This window comes from Phocoena sinus, chromosome 14 (assembly GCF_008692025.1).
Source record: "Phocoena sinus isolate mPhoSin1 chromosome 14, mPhoSin1.pri, whole genome shotgun sequence".
NCBI lineage: Eukaryota > Metazoa > Chordata > Mammalia > Artiodactyla > Phocoenidae > Phocoena > Phocoena sinus.
The window spans coordinates 17,813,228-17,836,126 of NC_045776.1; the positions used below are offsets into that span (position 1 = coordinate 17,813,228).

The 22,899-nt window shown below is 37.7% G+C and overlaps 1 protein-coding gene across 4 annotated transcripts in view; it reads left to right on the forward strand.

Moving 5' to 3' along the window:
- The first annotated feature begins 788 nt into the window (after positions 1-788).
- The window catches only part of TXNL1 (thioredoxin like 1), a 43,228-nt gene continuing 21,117 nt past the window's right edge, over positions 789-22,899 (forward strand). For 3 of the 4 annotated variants that reach the window (XR_004345440.1, XM_032603068.1, XM_032603070.1), the window contains exons 1-3: positions 825-1,176; positions 11,782-11,878; positions 14,040-14,213. Coding sequence is in view for 3 of the 4 variants with exons in the window: in XM_032603068.1 (XP_032458959.1) it covers positions 1,079-1,176; positions 11,782-11,878; positions 14,040-14,213 (369 nt within the window). In the remaining variant the exon portion in view is untranslated. Of the gene's footprint in view, positions 1,177-11,781; positions 11,879-14,039; positions 14,214-22,899 lie in introns of all 4 variants that reach the window. The other variant, XM_032603069.1, reaches the window with a different exon arrangement.

The window sequence follows — 22,899 nt, forward strand, 5'->3', positions numbered from 1 at the left end:
AAATGAGCTAATACACATAAAGAGCTTGGATGTTGCCTGGCACATAATTTGTTAACTATTATTATTATTATCATCATCATCATCCCCATCCCTCTCAACCCATGCATTGCATTTGCATTGCTGCTTTCTCGGCCTAGAGTACCCTATCATCTCTTACCATCTGGCTATGCCCTTCTTTTTTCCTTATCAAGATTCGATTCAGGGGTCACATCGCCTAGCAAATTTATCCTGCCCCATCCTATCTCATTTGTTTCCACCGTTTCCTTTGCTAACTTCTTTGTTACTGTAACTATTGTTTGCGTCTATCACCAGACTGTGAGTTCCTAAAGGAGAGGCGGTGTTTTCATGTTTTTAGGCACAAGTGAAAGGTGAATAACATTAGTATTTGCCGCATGACTACCCAGAGAGCGCCCAAGTGTAATGAGATCCCTAAATAAAAGTTCCTAAAGTCTACTTTGTCTAATGTAGCGACTTGTCCCGAATATGAGACAGGACTATACTCAAAACATTTCCAGGAGGGAACTTAATACCTTAGGTAACAGGCAAGAACCCCGGAGAAAAAACGGTTCTTTTTCTCACTTTCCCACAGGGAAACTCCTCGCTGAAACACCCTGGTCTCCGAACCGCGGAGGAATACACGCACTTAAGTGCAATCTGCGCCTGCGCCTGTGCCTGTGACCGCTCCTCTTCTGCGCCTGCGCCGCTCCAGCCAATGAGGGGCTCCTCAGTCGAGGGTGGGGCCACGGGTTGCGCTTTAGGATTGGACAGTGGGAGCAAACGGACGGCGCGGAAATGACGTCAAGGTGCGTAAGCGCCGGCGGCCCTGCTGCGCGGTGGCTGCCGGGTGCCGCACGCCTTCTCTTTCCTCGCCTCTGCCTTTTACCCCCGCTCCCAAACCCGCCTCCACGGCCGCTCCGCTCCCTGGCGTGACTCGGCATTGAGAGCCCCGGGAGAAGACTCCGCGGTCGCTACCTCCTCTGCCCAGGCCTCGGCCTTCCTGAGCCTCCCTCCTTTCTCTCCCGGGTCTTCTTCAGTTTTGAAGCCTGTGGCTCGCGGCGGCCCTGCCGGACTTCTGAGGATGGTGGGTGTGAAGCCGGTTGGGAGTGATCCGGATTTCCAGCCGGAGCTGAGTGGCGCGGGCTCCAGACTCGCTGTGGTCAAGTTCACCATGCGAGGGTGAGTCCGGGCCCGAGCCCAGTGAGTCCCGGCTGTCTGTGCTTTTCTTTCTCTGTTTCCTGATCCCGCCTGCCTTGTGGTCGTGTTCTGCTGCGGAATGTCCGGCGCTGGCCGCAGCCCAAGGCCACTGCCCGGTTAGGCCTCAGTTCCTGGGTGTGAACCCCCGTTTGTGCACCGGGGCGTCTCTGGCAGGCTCGGAGGCCTGGCCGACCGCATTCCCCAGCCCGCGAGATCCCCGCCTGCTGTTTCTGAGTCCTCGGAAGGGGTCTGCTCTTGGGGGTGACCCGGCTCTTTCCCTTCTTGTCTGTGGGAGTCTCCCACAGCTGCCCCTGCTTGCGCCTGTCCCCTTCTCTCCCGGGATGCAGCTGTCACTTGCATCTTAGAAACTTGCAAAATTTAATTTACCCAAACAGTTTGATTCTCTTCACCACCTGCATATGTGGAAAACTGTAGGAAGATTCAGCTACCCAACTAATCCGCGGAATGCTTAGAACTAAAGCTAATGCATTTTAAATTAAGTTAATGTTGGGTCAGGATGCTTTTTAATTTTCTTAACGTTTCTGTTACTTCTTTGATTTGTAAGTTTGTAAGTTAGGCCACTTTGTGTAAGTTGCATCTGATCACGGAAATTATAGTAGGTATATATATACAGTACACGTAGACAGGTGTCCAGATATCTGGCTTTGACCAAGTAGACTCCATTTTTGACTTGATGATTTAAGAGGACAGGGCACTTGAAAGATGCTATCTGGCTTTGGTAAATCTCAACATAATTCATAGGTCGCAGAGCTGGCGGATCTTCCATGTTGGGTCCCTGTATGAGAGTGACGTGCTGGAAATAGACATTCAGAACCAAGATTTCAGCGAGCTTGTGTATTTGCTTACCTCCCATTGTGTATGTCAGTGTCCAGTGGGAAGGATTAGAAGTCTCCTCTTGATCTACCTTGACCCCCTGGTGTTACTTACACTTGCACTAACTTGGAGAAGTCTACTACAAATACCACTGTTTATGCAACACATTTTGTTGTCCAGGTAACTGTATAGACATAAGGCAGTGTTTTGAGTCTTAGAGCAAAAAGTGATTCAAACCTATCGAACGTGATTCTATAAATGTTGAATATACAGATGGTGGCATTAGGATTAGATTAGGTTTGGGGATGGAGGGATGTAGGTAGAGGTGAAAACAAGTTAGGACTTACCTTGGGACCAATCTCTCTCATACAGAATTGGAAAGGGGGGGATACATTAGATTTTAAGGTTCGTCTTCCCAGTTTTGTTGATTTTATCATGACCATTCTTAATATGAGGGAATACCTATATACATTTGTTAAGTCCTAGGTGGAAGTTGGAAAAAGGAAGAGATGATTTTAACAACGAACCTCATTTTTAGTTCACTTTTCTAATTCTACTTAGTGGGAGTGTTTATACTTTTGTGCCTCAATGATATATTCTCTTTTCCCCCTGACCATAGCAGGGGGAGAGATGAAGAGTAATACATGATTTATATGAAGTGAGAAAAGTTACTGTCATCCCACTTTAGGCCAAGAACATAGTTTTCTCAACCACCTGTTTCTCCATTTCCTTTCCATCCCTACTTGAAGCCTTATTCCTTATTCTCACCGGCCGTGCTTTGTCCATCCTATTATTTTTACTAAAACACTATACAGATTGTCATTCTTCTGTTTAAGGATCTTCAGTGGCTCTCCAGTATTTCGGTTGTTTTTTTAATTGTAGTGAAATACATGTAACATAAATTTGCCATTTTAAAATATACAGTTCAGTGGCATTAAGTACAATCACTATACACACACACACACACACACACACACACACACACACACACACACACATATTTTTTAATCTTTTTGGCCGCGCTGCGTGGCATGTGGTATCTTAGTTCCCCAACCAGGGATCGAACCCGTGCCCCTTGTATTGGAAGCGTGGAGTCGTAACCGCTGGACCGCCGGGGAAGTTCTAGTACATTCACAGTGTTGTACTGTCATTACCCCATCCATATCCTGGAATCTTTTCGTTATCTCAAACAGAAACTGCACGCATTAAACAGTAATTCCCATACCTTCTCTCCACTGCCCCCAGCCCCTGGTAACGTCTCTTCTAGTTTCTGTCTCCATGAATTTGCCTATTCTTGATAACTCATTTAAGTGGAATTATATAATATTTGTCCTTTTGTTTATGGCTTATTTTAGCATAATGTTTTTAAGATTCATCCATGTTCTAGCATGTGTCAGATTTTCCTTTTTAAAGCAGAGTAATATCCTGTTGTATATGTATATGTACATATACATATGTATATGTATATATACATACAACATTCTGTTGTATGTATATACCGCATATTTTGATGGACATTTGGGTTGTTTCCATCTTTTGACTATTGTAAATAATACTGCTCTGAACATTGGTGTGCAAGGATCTCTGTGAGTCCCTGCTTTCAGTTCTTTTGGGTATATGTCTGTGAGTGGAATTGCTAGATTATATGGTAATTCTGTATATAAGAAACAAGCAAACTATATATTGAGAAACCAGCAAACTATTTGCCCACGGTGGCTGCACAAGTTTGCCTTTCCACCAGCAATGCAGGAGAGTTCCCATTTCTCTACATACCAACTTCTTTTATATTTTAGTGGCCATCCTAGATGAGTGTGAAGTGGTATCTGGTGGTTTTGATTTGCATTTCCTTGATGACTGGTAATTTTGAGCATTTTTTCTCATGCTCGTTGATCATTTGCCTTTGGAGAAATGTCTGTTCAAGTCCTTTGCCCATTTTGAATTGGATTGTTTGTTTTTTTGTTGTGGAGTTGTAGGAGTTCTTTATATATTTTGGGTCTTAATCCTTTTTATGATATATCATTTGCAAATATTTTCTCCCATTGGTTGCCTTTTCAGTTTCTTGATGGTGTCCTTTGATGCACAAAAGTTTAAAAATTTTGCTGAAGTCCAATTTATCTATGGTTTTTTCTTTTGTTGTTTCTTGTGCTTTTGGTGTCATATTCTGGAAATCATTGACAAATCCAGTGTCATGGAGATTCTTCCCTATGTTTTCATCAAAGAATTTTATAGTTTTTACTCTTAAGTTAGGTCTTCGATCTATTTTGAGTTAATTTTTGTATATGATGTTAAGTAAAGGTCCAACTTCATTTTTTTGCATGTGGATATCCAGTTTTCCCAGCACCATTTGTTGAAAAAACTGTCTTTCACCCATTGAATGGCACCCTTCTCCAGTATTTTTTTTAAGCAATTAAAATAGTTGTCACTTACATCAAATTTGGTCTGTGTAAGGGACTTATTGGAGCACTTATTGACTTCTGCAGTCCTCAAAATAATGTTTAAAATTATCTCCATTTTACAAATGAGGAAGTTGAGTCAGAAGGAGATTAAATGACTTGTTTAAGGTCCCAGTGTTGAATGTACTCTTTGGGTTGTGAAGTGCTGTCCTGTTCTTCCCAGCCTAAGCAGAAGGGACATGCAAGTTCACCTCTGTATTGCATGGAGCCTGACATTTTTCAGTAAATGTTGCCTTGAATAAGCTTTGCCTGCAAAATCCTTTGATGGAAGTCAGTTCAGTTCACACTCTGATATTCATTTCCCTATCTGTAAAGTGGGAATAATAGCATGTAGACTAACCATATCATTTAGAGAATGAAATTATATATATGCATTATATACTGTGGTAACATATTTTTGTAACTGGTATCTCCAAACTATTACTTCTTAAATATACCCGGATACACTTAAGTGGTCATAAACAGTGCTAGTTTTGTTATCACTGATGGGTAAATGCCAAATTTAAAAGGATATGCATTTTCTTGCCTGTGAAACTCAGCAATGAGTGATTTTTATCTTGAATTCATGAGTGTACCACTTTTGTAGATATGTTTACCATATATTCAGTTTTGGGTTTCTTAAAATTTTTATTGGAGTATAGTTGCTTTACAATGTTGTGTTAGTTTCTACTGTACAGCAAAGTGAATCAGCTATAGGTATACATATATCCCCTCTTTTTTTGGATTTCCTTCCCATTTAGGTCACCACAGAGCATTGAGTAGAGTTCCTTGTGCTATACAGTAGGTTCTCTCAGTTTTCTTAAAGCAGGTCTTACTTTGTAGTTGGTTAGGTGTTATTGTTACCATCCAGTTAGAATGTCAGTGTACGTTAGGATGGTGAAATCTAACGATTATGATAGTTTGTCCCAATAATACATTGTATAATAGTATTAATTATATATTGTAAAATTGCTGTGGACTGAAGGTACTTTACCATAATACAGAGTTAGGAGGCCCAGCAGTTCATAAGGACTGGGCAGGTAATATTAGGGAGTGAGGTGGGTGGCTGTAAGATAACTAGCGAATGGTGAGGCCCTAGAGAACATGTAGAGAATTTTAAAAAATATTTTTATTTAAAAAAAGTATAGCAGGCACGCAAAAATGTATACAAATCATTTAAGTGTAGAGTCTGATAAATTTTCGCGGTGATCACACCCGTTTAACCAATACACAGGTCAGGAATAGCAGCGTAGCACACTCACATCCCCACCCCCGGCAACCTCCTGCAGGCTCCTGCTCATCACTCTCAAACTTGAACACTGTAGACTAATTTCGTCTGTATTTGAACTTTATAACAATGGTATCATATAGTATGTAATCTGTCTGGATTCCTTTCAAGAGCATATAAATAGTCTTAATCTTGGCAGTTAATTTAGAAATAACCAAAAAAAAAAAAAAAGCACAGTCTAGGCCACTGTTTTGGGGGTTTTGAAATAGCAGTTAAGAGTTGGGTTTTGTGATCAAATTTCAGCACTGTACTTCATTGTTCTTGTCTTTGAAATGAGGAATAGTAAAGCTTAAATGAATTTAAACGTTTTATGAGTTACCTAACATATAATAAATGCTTAATGAACGTTAGCTATTTTGTGTTACTAATAGGACCAGTTATGGTTATGCCTGTCCATTAGTAAGTATAAGACATCTAGAAATAACCTGTTTTAAAGTTATGCCCCGCAGAAAAATAAACTTTTAAAATACATCTTCAGGGGCTTCCCTGGTGGCGCAGTGGTTGAGAGTCCGCCTGCCGATGCAGGGGACACGGGTTCGTGCCCCGGTCTGGGAGGATCCCACATGCCGCGGAGCGGCTGGGCCCGTGAGCCATGGCCGCTGAGCCTGCGCGTCCGGAGCCTGTCCTCCGCAACGGGAGAGGCCACAACAGTGAGAGGCCCGCATAACGCATAAAAAAAAAAAAAAAAAAAAAAAAAATACATCTTCAGAAAGCACATACATTTTCCACACCCACACCAGCTGAATGTGTTTACACATATTACTGCTCAAGGTGGAGCACTGACTACTTTAGCGAATAGGAAAGAATAGCAAGTTCTTGAAATAAAATCTATTTATATTATGACAGTAAACACACATTTTTTTGTTTTAATTTATTTTATTGAAGTATAGTTGATTTACAATGTTGTGTTAATTTCCACTCTACAGCAAAGTGATTCAGTTATACATAAATATACATTCTTTTTCATATTCTTTTCCATTATGGTTTATCGCAGGGTATTGAATATGGTTCCCTGTGCTGTACAGTAGGACCTTGTTGTTTATCCTGCAGAGTTTTTCTTAAAAGTAATTTTTACAGAATATTTCCATGGTAGCTGTGTGGTACCAGGTGCTTGTATCAGAAGACAGGAATGAAGAATTTTCATAGTGACTTTTCTATAACTTAAAAAGTTAAAAATAGATTTCATAACCGAAAATGACATGCCTATTAACAATTTCCTTCCATTTTCTCTGTTCCAGCTAGGTTTTTTGACATCTTTAGTTTGATATAAAGCCTTTATGTATTTAGGTTTTATCAATAAATAATACCTAATTCAGCAGACTATGAAAAACTGTAAACACAAATCTTACTAAGAACCTAACGTGGTGCTTTCAAAGAAAGCTGATCTTGGATTGGCTTTAGGAGTTAACTGTTCTAGTTGTGGTCCTGCCATTAACTGGAATGTCTGACCTTGATCAAGTCGTTCAACTTTTCTGGTCTTCACTTCTCATTTATTGAATGATTGTGTTAGGTTAGGTCAGTTTTAAAGTTTCAGTTTTGTGGGTTTGGTTCTTTACGTTTTGCAGAAAGCTAGAGGGTTGTCTGCTGAGGTTTTTCTCAAAAAGCATAAGTCAGAATCTTTCTTACATATTGGACCTAACAGATCAGCTTTCCATCAAAAAGAAGTTCAGAGGTGGAAAAAGAACTTTTTTTCTTTCTTTCTTTCTTTCTTTCTTTCTTTCTTTCTTTCTTTCTTTCTTTCTTTCTTTCTTATTTAAGCCTCTGGACTAGATGGTCTGGTCTCTTTTACAACAAGTTCAAAGGTCCTGAGGTTATATACTGTCTAAAGACTGCAAATCAAGGGCTGTGCAAGAGAAAAAAGTACAATCCTGAAATTTAGGCATACTTGGAGAAAAATATTTTAGAGATAGGAAAGGTCCTTAAAGAATCTAGTCCCTTCTCATTTTATACAGAGAAATCAAATAATTTGTTCATGATCTTAGCTAAAAATGGAACTTTAAGTTTACTTTTGAATGCTAGGGGTAAGCTAGGAAAACATCTTACTTAAAATAACAAATCAGTTCATTTGAGTGATTATAATGTGAAAGTATGCTGCTGTATATATCTATGCTTCTGTGTTCTGTGATTTATTTTGATTTTTGACTAAAGTTCCAACCTATGATGGCTAACTAAAATTAAACAAAGGATCTAGATCAGGTTAAAGTTTGAAAGGGAACACTTACTTTCAAGGTAGCCATTATTTTAGTACAGTCTCTTTAGCTTCAAGAAGAGTTTCTTTAACTCCAGGTAGCTCATACTTGATTGATGAGTAGAGTGATTTTGTCAGTACAGTGTGGAGGTGAGGTTGGTTCATATTCTATTTTCATATTCTATAGAATATTCTATAGAATATTTTCATATTCTATTCTATTTTTCTTAGGTAGTGAAGAGCAGGAATAGAAATAGAACCTTTAGCAGGAAGGAGAAAAGCCCTCAGCCACAGAGGCAGGCTCCCTTTCAGGTTCCTTTTAAGCAAGTCAAAATTAATTAAATTACACCTGAGCTCCTGGTCCCCAGCGGGGGTCATTCTCATGTTGTGCTTGCTTCCTCCTGTGCCTGGATGGCAGCCCCATGGGCTCAGAGCTCCCCTTCCATCTGGATACTCACAGCACCTGTAAGCGGGCACTTCCACTCGTTTGTTTTTGTACATTTTAAATATCCTCTGAGGTGTAGCCTCTAGGTCTAAGCCACCTGCCTGTCTGTCCAGGTATTTCCTGAATACTAGTTACTATTTTTCTTAGGAATGTTTTTACAAAGTTGCATGGGTTTAAATTTTTATTTTTTAATTTTTATTTTTATTTTTTCCATAAGCCTTCTTATTTTCGAAGGCACGCTTTTGCAGAAAGAAGGTTTTTCAGGAATGAGAAAACCTGATACTGTGTGTATACCAGGTATACTTTGTGGTACAGCATGATACCTGTGCTTCATCCATGACTACTGTTTAAATGCAGTTAACATTCAATTCTCTATTTGCAATTTAATGTTTTATGAAATTACCTGTTTATCATATAAAAGCAAAGGATACAGAAGTATAGGTAGTTTTAAAAGTCTCCCCTAAACTCCCTTCCTTTTCTAGTCCCACTGTACAGAACTAATTGTTTATTGTGTGACCCACCTAACTTTTCAATATATATTTATGTACATATATAACATATAAATACATATATAAATACATATTTTTAACGTGATCATAGAAAATATTTTATCGTGAGACTTAGTTTTCTTTTAAACTGTATAAATTATCCTTAGCCTTTGGTGTGAATGTGTCATAATTTTTTTTAATTGAAGTATAGTTGATGTACAGTATTATGTAAGTTACAAGTGTACAGTATAGTGATGCACAGTTTTTAAAGGCTACACTTCATTTATAGTTATTATAAAATATTGGCTATATTCCCTGTGTTGTACAGTATATCCTTGTAACTTATTTTATATGTTATAACTTTAAAAAATAGTTTTCTATTGATTGCCATTTAGATTATTATTATTTTTTTTACTATTTCAAACATTGCATTGAACTTCCTTATACATATTATTGTGAAATTGAGTAAGTGTTAAGATATGATTGACTTTTAGAAGTGAAATTGTTGAATCTTGGGTTGTGTTCATTTAAAATTGGTAGATAATGACCAAATGGCCCTTCAAAAAGGCTCTACCAATTTGTACTCCCATCCATAATGTTTAAGACTTATTAATAACCAGAAGTATTTTGCTAAACTAAACATAGGTTTTGTCGACTGTAAATGTTTGTTCCTTTAAAATTTAGTCTCAGGGCCTATTTCAGCATTGTTAGATCCAAAAATTTACTTTCAGAAGCATCAAGTTTAATATTTAAGAAATTAAGAGTTACTTTCTTAACTTTTTGGTATGAATCTTAAGGATGGCAAAAGGTGAAAATGCTGATTAAAATGTTAAGAATGGAGAGAGAATCATAGCTTGAATTTGAAAATCTTGTATTTTAGAGTTTGCTTTTCCTTGTGTTCCTATCTGCTAAAGCCAAGGTTTTTCTCATTTTTTGGAACTTTTATTGAGATATACACAGTATACAATTATAAATGTATAGTTTAGAGAGTTTACACAAACTGAATATACATGCACGTTTAATCAGCTTCTGGACAATTAGAACATTTCTAGCCTCTTGAAATCTCTCTCATGCCCTTATCCTGTCACTAACTCTCACAAAAGTAACCATTGTCCTGATTTATAATACCATTGATTTGTTTTGCCTGTATTTGAACTGTACATAAATGGAATCATATCGTGTACTTCTCTTCTCAGTGTTATTTGTGAGATTCATCCATATTTTGGCATGAGGTTTTACATCAGTCATTTTCATTGTTGTATAGTGTTCCAGTATGTGAATAACTACAGTTAGTTTACTTATTCTGTTGTTGAAAGGCACTTAGGTGGTATCCAGTTTTTGGCCATTAGAAATATTGCTACTACCAATATTTTTTCAAAAACCCTAAGGCAGACATATACAGACATTTCTGTTTTATATACCCTAGAAATGGTCATAAGTAGGCATAAATCTTGCATTAGCAGATACTGTCAGTTTCTTTTCTTACCCCCTGAAGTGGTTATACCAGTTTGCACTGTCACTAACAGGTCAGTTGCTCCAAGTTCTTGACAGTACTTCCTTCTCTATTGTTTTAGCTGTTTTGGTGGGAGTAGTTTTATTTTTTTTTAATTAAAAAACATTTTTTTAACATCTTTGTTGGAGTATCATTGCTTTACAATGGTGTGTTAGTTTCTGCTTTATAACAAAGTGAATCTGTTATACATATACATATATCCCCATATCTCCTCCCTCTTGTGTCTCCAAATTTGCATTTCCCTGGTTTCCATAGTGACCGAGGAAGTGTTTTTCTCTTTATGGACTGTTTGGATAACCTCATTTGTCCAGTTTGAGAGTATCCTTTTTTCTTTTGAATGTCAGTCTTCTTATTGATTTGTAGGGGCTTTTTTACATATTAGAGGTATAAGTCCTACGTTTGATATGTTTTACAGATATTTTTTACTAGTCTGTGGTTTGTCTTTTCACCCTCTAAGTGGTATCTTGATGAACAAAAGGTCTTAACCTTAATATTTTCCAGCTTATCAAGTATATCCCAACGTATCAATTCTTCCCTTTTTTCTTTAGTGCTTTTTGTGTTTTAAGAAATAAATCTTTGCTTACTCCAAGGTTTTGAAAGTATCCTCTGTATTTTTTTCCTAAAACTGTTGTTTTACCTTTCCCATTTAGATCTATAATCCATCTGGAATTGGTTTTTGTGTACAGTGTGAGTTAGGGGTAAAGATTCATTATTTTTCCCCCCCATGTGGATATCCATATTGACTCAGCACTGTTTATTGAAAAGACCATCCTTTCCCCACTGTACTGCTGTGTCAACTTTTTCAGAAGTTCGGTTACTGTGTATGGGCTGGGTCTGTTTTTGGAGCCTTTTCTTTTAAAATTGGTGAGTTTGTTTATCCTTTATACTCTTAATTTTATAAAGCTTTTTGGTAGTTATTAATATCTAGTAATGTCATTTCTTCAGCTTTGAACCCCCAAATGCTTGGGCTATCCTTGATATTTATTTCCCTATAAATTTTAGAATTTAAATGTGTTAATTTTTCCAAGGAAACCTTGGAATTTTACATTGACTTTAAAGATCAAATTGAGGAGACTTGACATCTTGACAGTGTTGAGTTTTCCAGTTCATAGGTATAGTATATTCCTCCATTTATTTAGATCTTTAATTTTGTTCGGTGAGAAGAAAGCTGGAAGACAACACTGTTAGACTTAAAGACTTAATATAAATCTGTAGTCATTAAGATAGTGTGGTACTGATGCAAGTGTATCTAAATAGTACAGTGGAAAAGACAAGAAAGTCTAAAGACAGGTTGATCAGAATGTTTTTAATTCTGCGTTTTAATTGACAAGATCTTTAGAGTATAAATTAGTACAATCTTGGGTGTTATTTTACCAAGCATCTCTTACTTTTCTCACAGGTGTGGACCGTGTTTAAGGATTGCCCCAGCATTCAGTTCTATGAGTAATAAGTATCCACAAGCAGTATTCTTGGAAGTAGATGTACATCAGTGTCAGGTAAGGCAAAGAGTCCTTAAAAAAATGTCTTTTTATTTACAAATTGATTTGAAATTCAACATTAATTTCATCCTTTATCTCTTTATGCACTAAGTACTTATATTTTTGAAGGTAGGATAATATTATTTTAATGTAATTATTACAAATGTTGTTATGGCTGCATTAGTTAAGAAGGGTAGTCCAATATTAATTGCTTCTGGGTTTGCTAATAATATTTTTCTGGTACAAAACTAATATTATGTTGTTAAACTTAATAGGTCACCTGGCAGTACTGTATTTTACATTTCTTTGTTTATTTTTTTGTAAATCTAAAATTATATCTTATACTACAGACACACTGGTTGATTAGAAAGCCATGGCAGAGAATTCTTGGATATAGTTTGTTTTGAATTGATCAGTTATAACCCTAGCTCCAAAGCTGCATACTCAGCAGAAAGTTTAAAATGTTGGTTACTATTGATTGAGCCACAGTGTTGTAGGTAGATTGCCCTGGTTACTTAGTCAGCATGGCTGTGTGACAGTTCTGCATTTGCATATCTAGATGTATGGAGGAATTGTTAGAGAAAAAAATTTTTTGAAGGATTCTTCCAACACTAAAAATGTAGTCTTTTGACATACATAAATAACAGCTCTGTAACTTTTTTTTTTTCCAGTGAAGCTTTTGTCTTTGATACATTTCTGGGTTGGAAAAAAATCTTAGAATGTTACATAGCTTGCAGATAAGTATTTTGGGGATTTGGTGCAAACTCTATGTTACGCGTTTATTGTTTAGCACTTATATCGCATACTTCTGGACAGCAGCCCTGGCCTTATTTTGCCTTATTTTAAGTATTCACTGTCTCTGATCTGGAAGTGCTGTCTTCTGGAGCTGTGTGGTCCTGTACAGTAACCACATGTGGTTGGGTACTGAGTACTTGAAGTGTGGCAAGTCCAAATTGAGATGTGCTGTAAAATACACATAGGATTTTGAAGGCTTAGTATGCAATAAAATACGTAAAGTATGTCATTAACTTTTTACATTGACTATATGTTGAATTGCATATTTGGATTTACTAAAATAAATTATTAAAATGGATTTCAGTTGTTTCTCTTTACTTTTTTCTTGTGGATACTAGAATATTTAAAATTACATGTGTAGCTCACATTTGTATCTTGTATTATATTTCTTTTGGACAGCACTGTTCTAAAAGGTCATTTTTTTTTAAATGAGGCTTAGAGAAGACATCTCTGTAAACTTCATGCTTTTTTTAAAAAAACAATATAGCGGTACCTCTTCCTAGTGTTTGAATATGCAAGGTGACATACTTATTTTACTATTTACTTTACACTTCTCATGAAGAGTTTAATGAGTTTAATGAATCAGTGACTGATTAATTTCATTCAGTAGTTAGTCTTATGATCTCGTGGAGTTGGAGCAGAATTTAAAAAGATACCCGTTGTGGTGTTTTTGATGGAAGACCAGAAGTCATTTCTTTAAGAGTAGAACTAGGGCTTCCCTGGTGGTGCAGTGGTTGAGAGTCTGCCTGCTGATGCAGGGGACACGGGTTTGTGCCCCGGTCCGGGAAGATCCCACATACCGCGGAGCAGGTGGGCCCGTGAGCCATGGCCGCTGAGCCTGCACATCCGGAGCCTGTGCTCCACAACGGGAGAGGCCACAACAGTGAGAGGCCCGCATACCGCAAAAAAAAAAAAAGAGTAGAACTAGATGAGGATTGCAGTGCGAAGGGTGTCACCTCCTTTTCACGGACAGATGGGCTACTGTTTTTACAGAAGTGTACTTTTTCCTAGAAGCAGTGGTTTGTGTTGACATCTCAATACCCTTCTGGGGTTCTCCATTTGAGAAACAGTCTGTACTTATGAGAGAACTGTCTGGTGTTGTAAAGTGCAATTTCTGTGTTAGAAGCCAATTGTTCTATTGGATGAAGCACTTAACACTAAAACAAAAATGCAGGGCTATTCTTTGTTGCGGACATAAGGGTAATATAGTTGTGCCCCTTAAGAATAGGCCTGTTTTTTCTTAAGTAACAATTAGGAGTAAGTTATTTTACATGTTTTTAGTTCATGCTTGTGATATTTAACTTCCATAGAGATGTAGAGTGAATATTCAGAGTGGTTTAAGATTCGTTTTTATTCATAATGCTATCTAACTTGACAATTCTAGGGAACAGCTGCCACCAACAATATATCAGCAACACCTACATTTCTATTTTTTCGAAACAAAGTGAGAATTGATCAATATCAAGGAGCAGATGCTGTGGGACTAGAGGAAAAGATCAAGCAGCACTTGGAAAACGACCCTGGAAGCAATGAGGACACAGATATTCCAAAAGGCTATGTATGTAGAATTAAAAGTGAAATCATGATGTGTCTTGTATTTGTCATTATTTGGTTGAAGTGAAGTTCACTGTTTTCATGTTTTGTCTTTTGCTAGTTAAGAATACTTTCAGTTAAGAACTTTAAAAGTAAATGTAATAGCTGACTATTTGATTTTGTCTGTATTATAACCTTAAGCCCCCATCATAAACTATTTTTTATTTTTATTTATTTATTTATTTTTTGTGGTACGCAGGCGTCTCACCGTTATGGCCTCTCCCGCTGTGGAGCACAGGCTCCGGACGCGCAGGCCCAGCGGCGGTGCCTCACGGGCCCAGCCGCTCCGCGGCATGTGGGATCCTCCCAGACCGGGGCACGAACCCATGTCCCCTGCATCTGCAGGTGGACTCTCAACCACTGTGCCACCAGGGAAGCCCTGCCACTTGTTTTTTAATCTGCTTTCTGAGCTATTTTAATAGCCATTTTTAAAAAATTATTTATTTATTTTTGTTTTATTTTATTTTTGGCTGCATTGGGTCTTTGTTGCTGCGCGGGCTTTCTCTAGTTGTGGTGAGTGGGGGCTCCTCTTCGTTGCGGTGCATGGGCTTCTCATTGCAGTGGCTTCTCTTGTTGCAGAGCAGGGACTCTAGGTGCACGGGCATCAGTAGTTGTGGCATGTGGGCTCACTAGTTGTCGCTCACAGGCTCTAGAGCACAGGCTCAGGAGTTGTGGCACACAGGCTTAGTTGCTCCACGGCATGTGGGATCTTCCCGGACCAGGGCTCGAACCTGTGTCCCCTGCATTGGCAGGCGGATTCTTAACCACTGTGCCACCAGGGAAGTCCCAATAGCCATTTTTATACGTTTGTTTTTTACTTCTTTTCCCTCCCAAAGTGAAAAACTTTTCATTGGAAAAATTTTTCACTTTTTGACAATTGTGTAAAATGGCATGTAAATTTTAGTGTATGACCATTACATACGGAACTCCCTTTTCTGCTGGTTTCTAAAGTTTTCTCCCTCTTTTTAAATGTATCTATTTAAAAACCCTAGTTATTGATTTTGTTTTAAAACCAAATGTGACTTTAGTATTGGATATGTTTTTCACAGTTTTAAGAGTTATTATTCTAAATAATAACTTGAAGACTTAAGAATGTCAAAGTTTTTTGAAAACTATATAATATGAATAGTCATAATTTGTGTCTATCATATGAGAGCTATTCAGGAAGGAAGTAAAATTCAGAAGTAGCACTTCATGGTAGCTGACTTGTTTATGCAAATTGGTAAAACCTGCCTACCAAAATAATATTTGTATATATATTTTTTAATTTTGCTTGTTATAAAGTCATTGTGTTGGCAGATTAAAAATGAATTTTTTTTAAAAAAAGTGTTACCTCAAGTTAAAGCTAGTATATGAAAGCATGTATACCAAGTACATTTAAAAATTTTTTAATTAATTAATTAATTTATTTATTTGGCTGAGTCAGGTCTTAGTTGCGGCATGCGGAATCTTTCATCGCAGTACACGGCCTCTTCGTTGTGGTGTGAGGGCTTCTCTCTAGTTGTGGCACGTGGGCTCTAGAACGTGTGGGCTCAGAAGTTACAGCATGTGGGCTCTAGCTGTGGTGTGCAGGCTTCAGAGTGTGCAGGCTCAGTAGTTGCAGCACATGAATTCTCTAGTTGTGGTGCACGGGCTCTAGAGCTTGCGGGCTCAGTAGTTGTGGTGCGCGGGCTTAGTTGCCCCACGGCATGTGGGATCTTAGTTCCCTGACCAGGGATCAAACTTGTGTTACCTGCATTGGAAGGAGGATTCTTAACTATTGGACCACCAGGGAAGTCCACCAAGTACATTAAAACAGGCCTGCCATAGAGCTACCAGTCATTATGTAAGGCCCTTAAATTCATGTTGAATAAGGAGAACCTGTAGTCAGGTATATATGAGAGATTCTTTTTGTGTTTATGGGTGGAGGGGGAGTTGTGTCTTCAGAAAGTGTCTTTAACATGTGGTAGTGGCATTAATTACTTTAAGTTAAGGACTTAATAATTAATATTTATTTAAAATAGAACTGTTATATGATAATTTGAAATGGTAATATTCAGTTAGAAAATATGAACATGTGTAAGTCAGGGTTATGACGCCTTTTGGAAAATTTTGGAAATCATTTGACTTGTAAACAGTTGTGTTTACTTCTTTGTATTTTTTTCCTTTATTAGTTAGGGTTTTTGCATGAAAAAGTCTTATGGGCGCAGCAGTCTTGGCTGCTTAGCTGCAGCGATACTTCTTTACATCAGCTAAGTGTGATATCAGGGTTTTGGCTTTGGGTAGGAAATAAGCAGGGAAAAATGAAGTTTTAGGAAATAAGACATTTAATTTCATCCAGGTGTTATGAATACAAAGTGAAAAGCTGTTAAAAACATTTTCATTTTTTTCCATCAGGTGTCAATGAAGACTTTAAAAGTTTTGAACTACAGGTCTTATAGGGTCATTAAATATTTAAAACTGGTAATGTGTTCCCAAGAACGGCATTGTTTTCACAACACAAATGGAAACTGAATGAAAACCTGTATCTTAAAGTAGATTTAAATATAAGTATTACAAAAATGTATTGACAATTTTAAAATAAAACTTTAGGTTTCTTAGAATAAAGACTTTCTCTCATTACATTTAAATGCTAAAAGGCTATATAATTATTGATTTCACACATCCTATAGTTTTGAAACTCCTGATTTGACTGGAGCCAGAGTGAAAGAAAGAAATATCTCTCTTAGGGGGGTTTGAGATATTACAAAAGATGTAGGGTATGATACTCAAAAGGTTAAGAATCAAAAATCAGAAGTAATACAGTGTTTTTGTAAACATCATGACTTTGAGTTTTTAATATGTTTATAGAAGTTCGAAAAAATTTTGTTTTTCCAATCCTGTTGTCTTTTATTTATTTCTCTTATCTTACTATAGAGACTTATTCCACGGTAGTATTGAAAGCAGACATCCTTGACTCGTTTCTCATCTTAGGGGGAAAGCATGCAGTCTTTCACTATTAAGTATGTTAGCTGGAAGTTTCTCATATATGCCTTTTATCAGCTTGAAGAAATTCTCTTCTATTCCTAATTTGTTGAGAATTTTTTAAAATCAGAAATGGATATTAGATTCTTAACAAATATTTTTTTCTGTGTCCGTTGAGATGATCATGTTTCAACATTTTGTTTCTTAACGTGGTGAATTACATTGAGTGACTTCTGCCTGTTAAACCAACCTACCATAACCTAGCATACTCTAGCCACTCTTGACTATGATGCATTATCCTTTTAATATATTGTGAATTAGGTTTGCTAAAATTTTGTTTAAAATATTTGCCTCTATATATATGAGGGACATTGGTCTGTAGTTTCCTTTCTTGTATGTTTTGGTGTCAGGGTAATGCTGGTGTCATTAAATTAGTAAATATTCTCTCCTCTTCAATTTTCTGGAAGCGTTTGTGTAGAATGGGTACTATTTCTTCCTATAATATTTGTTAGAATTTAATAGTAAAGCCAGCTGTTCCTGGAGTTTTCTTTGTGGGAAGATATTTTTGTTTTTTGGTTTTTTTTTTTGCGGTACGCGGGCCTCTCACTGTTGTGGCCTCTCCCATCGCGGAGCACAGGCTCCGGACGCGCAGGCTTAGCGGCCATGGCTCACAGGCCCAGCTGCTCCGCGCAGGAGGACCCTCAACCACTGCGCCACCAGGGAAGCCCTGTGGGAAGACGTATAACTACAAATTTAATTTTTAAAAATAGGTAAACAATCCAGTTATCTATTTCTTCTTGAGTGAGCTTTGGTGGTTTGTGTCTTTCAAGGAATTTGTCCATTTCATTTGTGTTGTTGAACTTATGTGCAAAAAATGGTTCATAATATTCTCTCATTTTTTTAATATCTAAAGAAACTGTAGTACTGTCACCTCTCCTAATATTGGGATTTTTTGGTCTTGACCACTCTGGCTAGATGTTTCTTAACACTGATCTTGTCAGAGAACCAGCTTTTGATTTCATTGAGTTTCTCTATCGTTTTTCTGTTTTTCATTTCATTGCTTTGATGTTTATTATTTTCTTTTCTCTGTTTACTTTGGGTTTAATTTGCTCTTCTCTTTCTAGTTTCTTAAGGTAGAATTTGAGACCTTTCTTATTGCCTAATATAGGCATTTAGTGCTATAAATTCCCCACCCTGGGACTTCCCTGGTCGTCCAGTGGTAAAGAATCCACTTTCCAATGCAGGGGACACGGGCTCGGTATCTGGTTGGGAACTGAGACCCCACATGCTGCAGAGCAGCTAAGCCCGAGCGCCACAACTACTGAGCCCGTGTGCCTCAACCAGAGAGCCTGCATGCTCTGGAGCCCTCACACCACAACTAGAGAGAAGCCAATGCGCCACAACAATAAAAAAAGCTCCCACATGCCACAACAAAGACCCAACGCAGCCAGAAAGAAAAAAATAAGTCCCTGCCCCAAGTATCTCTTTAGAAGTTGGGAAGGTTTTAAACATTCTATTTTTTCTCTCCCCTATTTTCTTTTTAATTTACTTATTATTTTTAAAATTTTATTTATTTTATTTTATTTTTTAACACCTTTACTAGAGTATAATTGCTTTACAATGGTATGTTAGTTTCTGCTTTATAACAAAGTGAATCAGCTATACATATACATATATCCCCATATCTCCCCCCTCTTGCATCTCCCTCCCACCCCTCCTGTCCCATTATTAATTAATTTATTTATTTATTTTTATTTTTATTTTTTTGTGTTACGCGGGCCTCCCACTGTTGTGGCCTCTCCCGCTGCAGAGCACAGGCTCCGGACGCGCAGGCTCAGCGGCCATGGCTCACGGGCCCACCTGCTCCGTGGCATGTGGGATCTTCCCGGACCGGGGCATGAACCCATGTCCCCTGCATCGGCAGGCGGACTCTCAACCACTGCGCCACCAGGGAAGCCCCCATAATTTATTTTTTTAAAGATATCTTTATTGGAGTATAATTGCTTTACAATCCCATATTTTGTAAGAGTACCTAGTATGGCTTCAAATCGCATGAGGAGGCTATCAATATCAAGTCTTCTTCTCTAGAAGTTTGCAGGCTAGGCACTCTGGAATCAAACTTGTATTTACATGTGTTCTAAATCTTGAGGCTTATTAGTGTATTTCAGTGTTCCAACCTCTGACCTGTAGGTTTTGGTCTACAAATATGTCACATTCATCAAAATAAATATTAAATGTCCCTAATTTATGTAGTAGGTAGGACAGATCTTTCTTTAACCAAAAACTTTCTAACTTCCTGTGTGTCTCATGTTGGATTCCACTCACCTCGTCCCCCCAAAGGTGAAATTTGTTCAAGCAAACAAAAAATCTAGTTGACAGAGTAGTGTTATAAACATGCATGTCATTCACCTGTGTTCATCAGTTGTGAATATTTCCCTGTTTTTGTTCTATCTTGATGTGTATTTATCTGCTTTTATATTTTGCAGCATCATTTACAGAGTAAGTTATAGGCATCTAGGTGGTTCATCTGTAAATATTTCAGCATGGAGCTCCTAAGAACAAGGACATTCTCTTGTATAGCCATGATATCATTATCACTTCTAAGAAATTTAACATTGATATGATACCTATCCCTAACGTACAGCCTATATTCAGATTTCCTTAATATATCTCCAAAATATACTTTATAGCTGTTTTTCCCCAATCTTGGATCAAATCAAGGGTCATGCATTGCATTTAAGTTGTCAATCTCTTTAGTGTTCTTTAGTCTAGAAACTTCTCTCTGCCTTTTTTCTTTCATGACTGCCTTTTTTTTTTTAAACATCTTTATTGGGGTATAATTGCTTTACAATGGTGTGTTAGTTTCTGCTTTACAACAAAGTGAATCAGCTATACATATACATATGTTCCCATATGTCTTCCCTCTTGCGTCTCCCTCCCTCCCACTCTCCCCATCCCACCCTTCCAGGCTGTCACAAAGCACCGAGCTAATATCCCTGTGCCTTGCGGCTGCTTCCCCCCAGCTATCTACCTTACTACGTTTGTTAGTGTGTATATGTCCATGACTCTCTCTCGCCCTGTCAAAACTCACCCTTCCCCCTCCCCATATCCTTAAGTCCGTTCTCCAGTAGGTCTGCGTCTTTATTCCTATCTTACCCCTAGGTTCTTCATGACATTTTTTTCCCTTAAATTCCATATATATGTGTTAGCATACGGTATTTGTCTTTTTCTTTCTGACTTACTTCACTCTGTATGACAGATTCTAGGTCTATCCATCTCATTACAAATAGCTCAATTTCATTTCTTTTTAAGGCTGAGTAATATTCCATTGTGTATATGTGCCACATCTTCTTTATCCATTCATCCGATGATGGGCGCTTAGGTTGTTTCCATGTCCTGGCTATTGTAAATAGAGCTGCAATGAACATTTTGGTACATGACTCTCTTTGAATTTTGGTTTTCTCAGGGTATATGCCAAGTAGTGGGATTGCTGGGTCATATGGTAATTCTATTTGTAGTTTTTTAAGGAACCTCCATACTGTTCTCCACAGTGGCTGAACCAATTCACATTCCCACCAGCAGTGCAAGAGTGTCCCCTTTTCTCCACACCCTCTCCAGCATTTATTGTTTCTTGATTTTTTGATGATGGCCATTCTGACTGGTGTGAGATGATATCTCATTGTAGTTTTGATTTGCATTTCTCTAATGATTAATGATGTTGAGCATTCTTTCATGTGTTTGTTGGCATTCTGTATATCTTCTTTGGAGAAATGTCTATTTAGGTCTTCTGCCCATTTTTGGATGGGGTTGTTTGTATTTTTGTTATTGAGCTGCATGAGCTGCTTGTAAATTTTGGAGATTAATCCTTTGTCAGTTGCTTCATTTGCAAATGTTTTTCTCCCATTCTGAGGGTTGTCTTTTGGTCTTGGTTATGGTTTCCTTTGCTGTGCAAAAGCTTTGAAGTTTCATTAGGTCCCATTTGTTTATTTTTGTTTTTATTTCCATTACTCTAGGAGGTGGGTCAGAAAGGATCTTGCTGTGATTTATGTCATAGAGTGTTCTTCCTATGTTTTCTTCTAAGAGTTTGATAGTTTCTGGCCTTACATTTAGGTCTTTAATCCATTTTGAGCTTATTTTTGTGTATGGTGTTAGGGAGTGATCTAATCTCATACTTTTACATGTACCTGTCCAGTTTTCCCAGCACCATTTATTGAAGAGGCTGTCCTTTCTCCACTGTACATTCCTGCCTCCTTTATCAAAGATAAGGTGTCCATATGTGCGTGGGTTTATCTCTGGGCTTTCTATCCTGTTCCACTGATCTATCTTTCTGTTTTTGTGCCAGTACCATACTGTCTTGATTACTGTTGCTTTGTAATATAGTCTGAAGTCAGGGAGCCTTATTCCTCCAGCTCCTTTTTTCGTTCTCAAGATTGCTTTGGCTATTCGGGGTCTTTTGTGTTTCCATACAAATTGCGAAATTTTTTGTTCTAGTTCTGTGAAAAATGCCAGTGGTAGTTTGATAGGGATTGCATTGAATCTGTAGATTGCTTTGGGTAGTAGAGTCATTTTCACAATGTTGATTCTTCCCATCCAAGAACATGGTATATCTCTCCATCTATTTGTATCATCTTTAATTTCTTTCATCAGTGTCTTATAATTTTCTGCATACAGGTCTTTCGTATCCTTAGGTAGGTTTATTCCTAGATATTTTATTCTTTTTGTTGCAATGGTAAATGGGAGTGTTTTCTTGATTTCACTTTCAGATTTTTCATCATTAGTATATAGGAATGCCAGAGATTTCTGTGCATTAATTTTGTATCCTGCTACTTTACCAAATTCATTGATTAGCTCTAGTAGTTTTCTGGTAGCATCTTTAGGATTCTCTATGTATAGTATCATGTCATCTGCAAACAGTGACAGCTTTACTTCTTCTTTTCCGATTTGGATTCCTTTTATTTCCTTTTCTTCTCTGATTGCTGTGGCTAAAACTTCCAAAACTATGTTGAATAAGAGTGGTGAGAGTGGGCAACCTTGTCTTGTTCCTGATCTTAGTGGAAATGCTTTCAGTTTTTCACCATTGAGGATGATGTTTGCTGTGGGCTTGTCATATATGGCTTTTATTATGTTTAGGAAAGTTCCCTCTATGCCTACTTTCTGGAGGGTTTTTATCATAAATGGGTGTTGAATTTTGTCGAAAGCTTTCTCTGCATCTATTGAGATGATCATATGGTTTTTCTCCTTCAATTTGTTAATATGGTTTATCACATTGATAGATTTGCGTATATTGAAGAATCCTTGCATTCCTGGAATAAACCCCACTTGATCATGGTGTATGATCCTTTTAATGTGCTGTTGGATTCTGTTTGCTAGTATTTTGTTGAGGATTTTTGCATCTATGTTCATCAGTGATATTGGCCTGTAGTTTTCTTTCTTTGTGACATCCTTGTCTGGTTTTGGTATCAAGGTGATGGTGGCTTCGTAGAAGGAATTTGGGAGTGTTCCTCCCTCTGCTATATTTTGGAAGAGTTTGAGAAGGATAGGTGTTAGCTCTTCTCTAAACGTTTGATAGAATTCACCTGTGAAGCCATCTGGTCCTGGGCTTTTGTTTGTTGGAAGGTTTTTAATCACAGTTTCAATTTCAGTGCTTGTGATTGGTCTGTTCATATTTTCTATTTCTTCCTGATTCAGTCTTGGCAGGTTGTGCATTT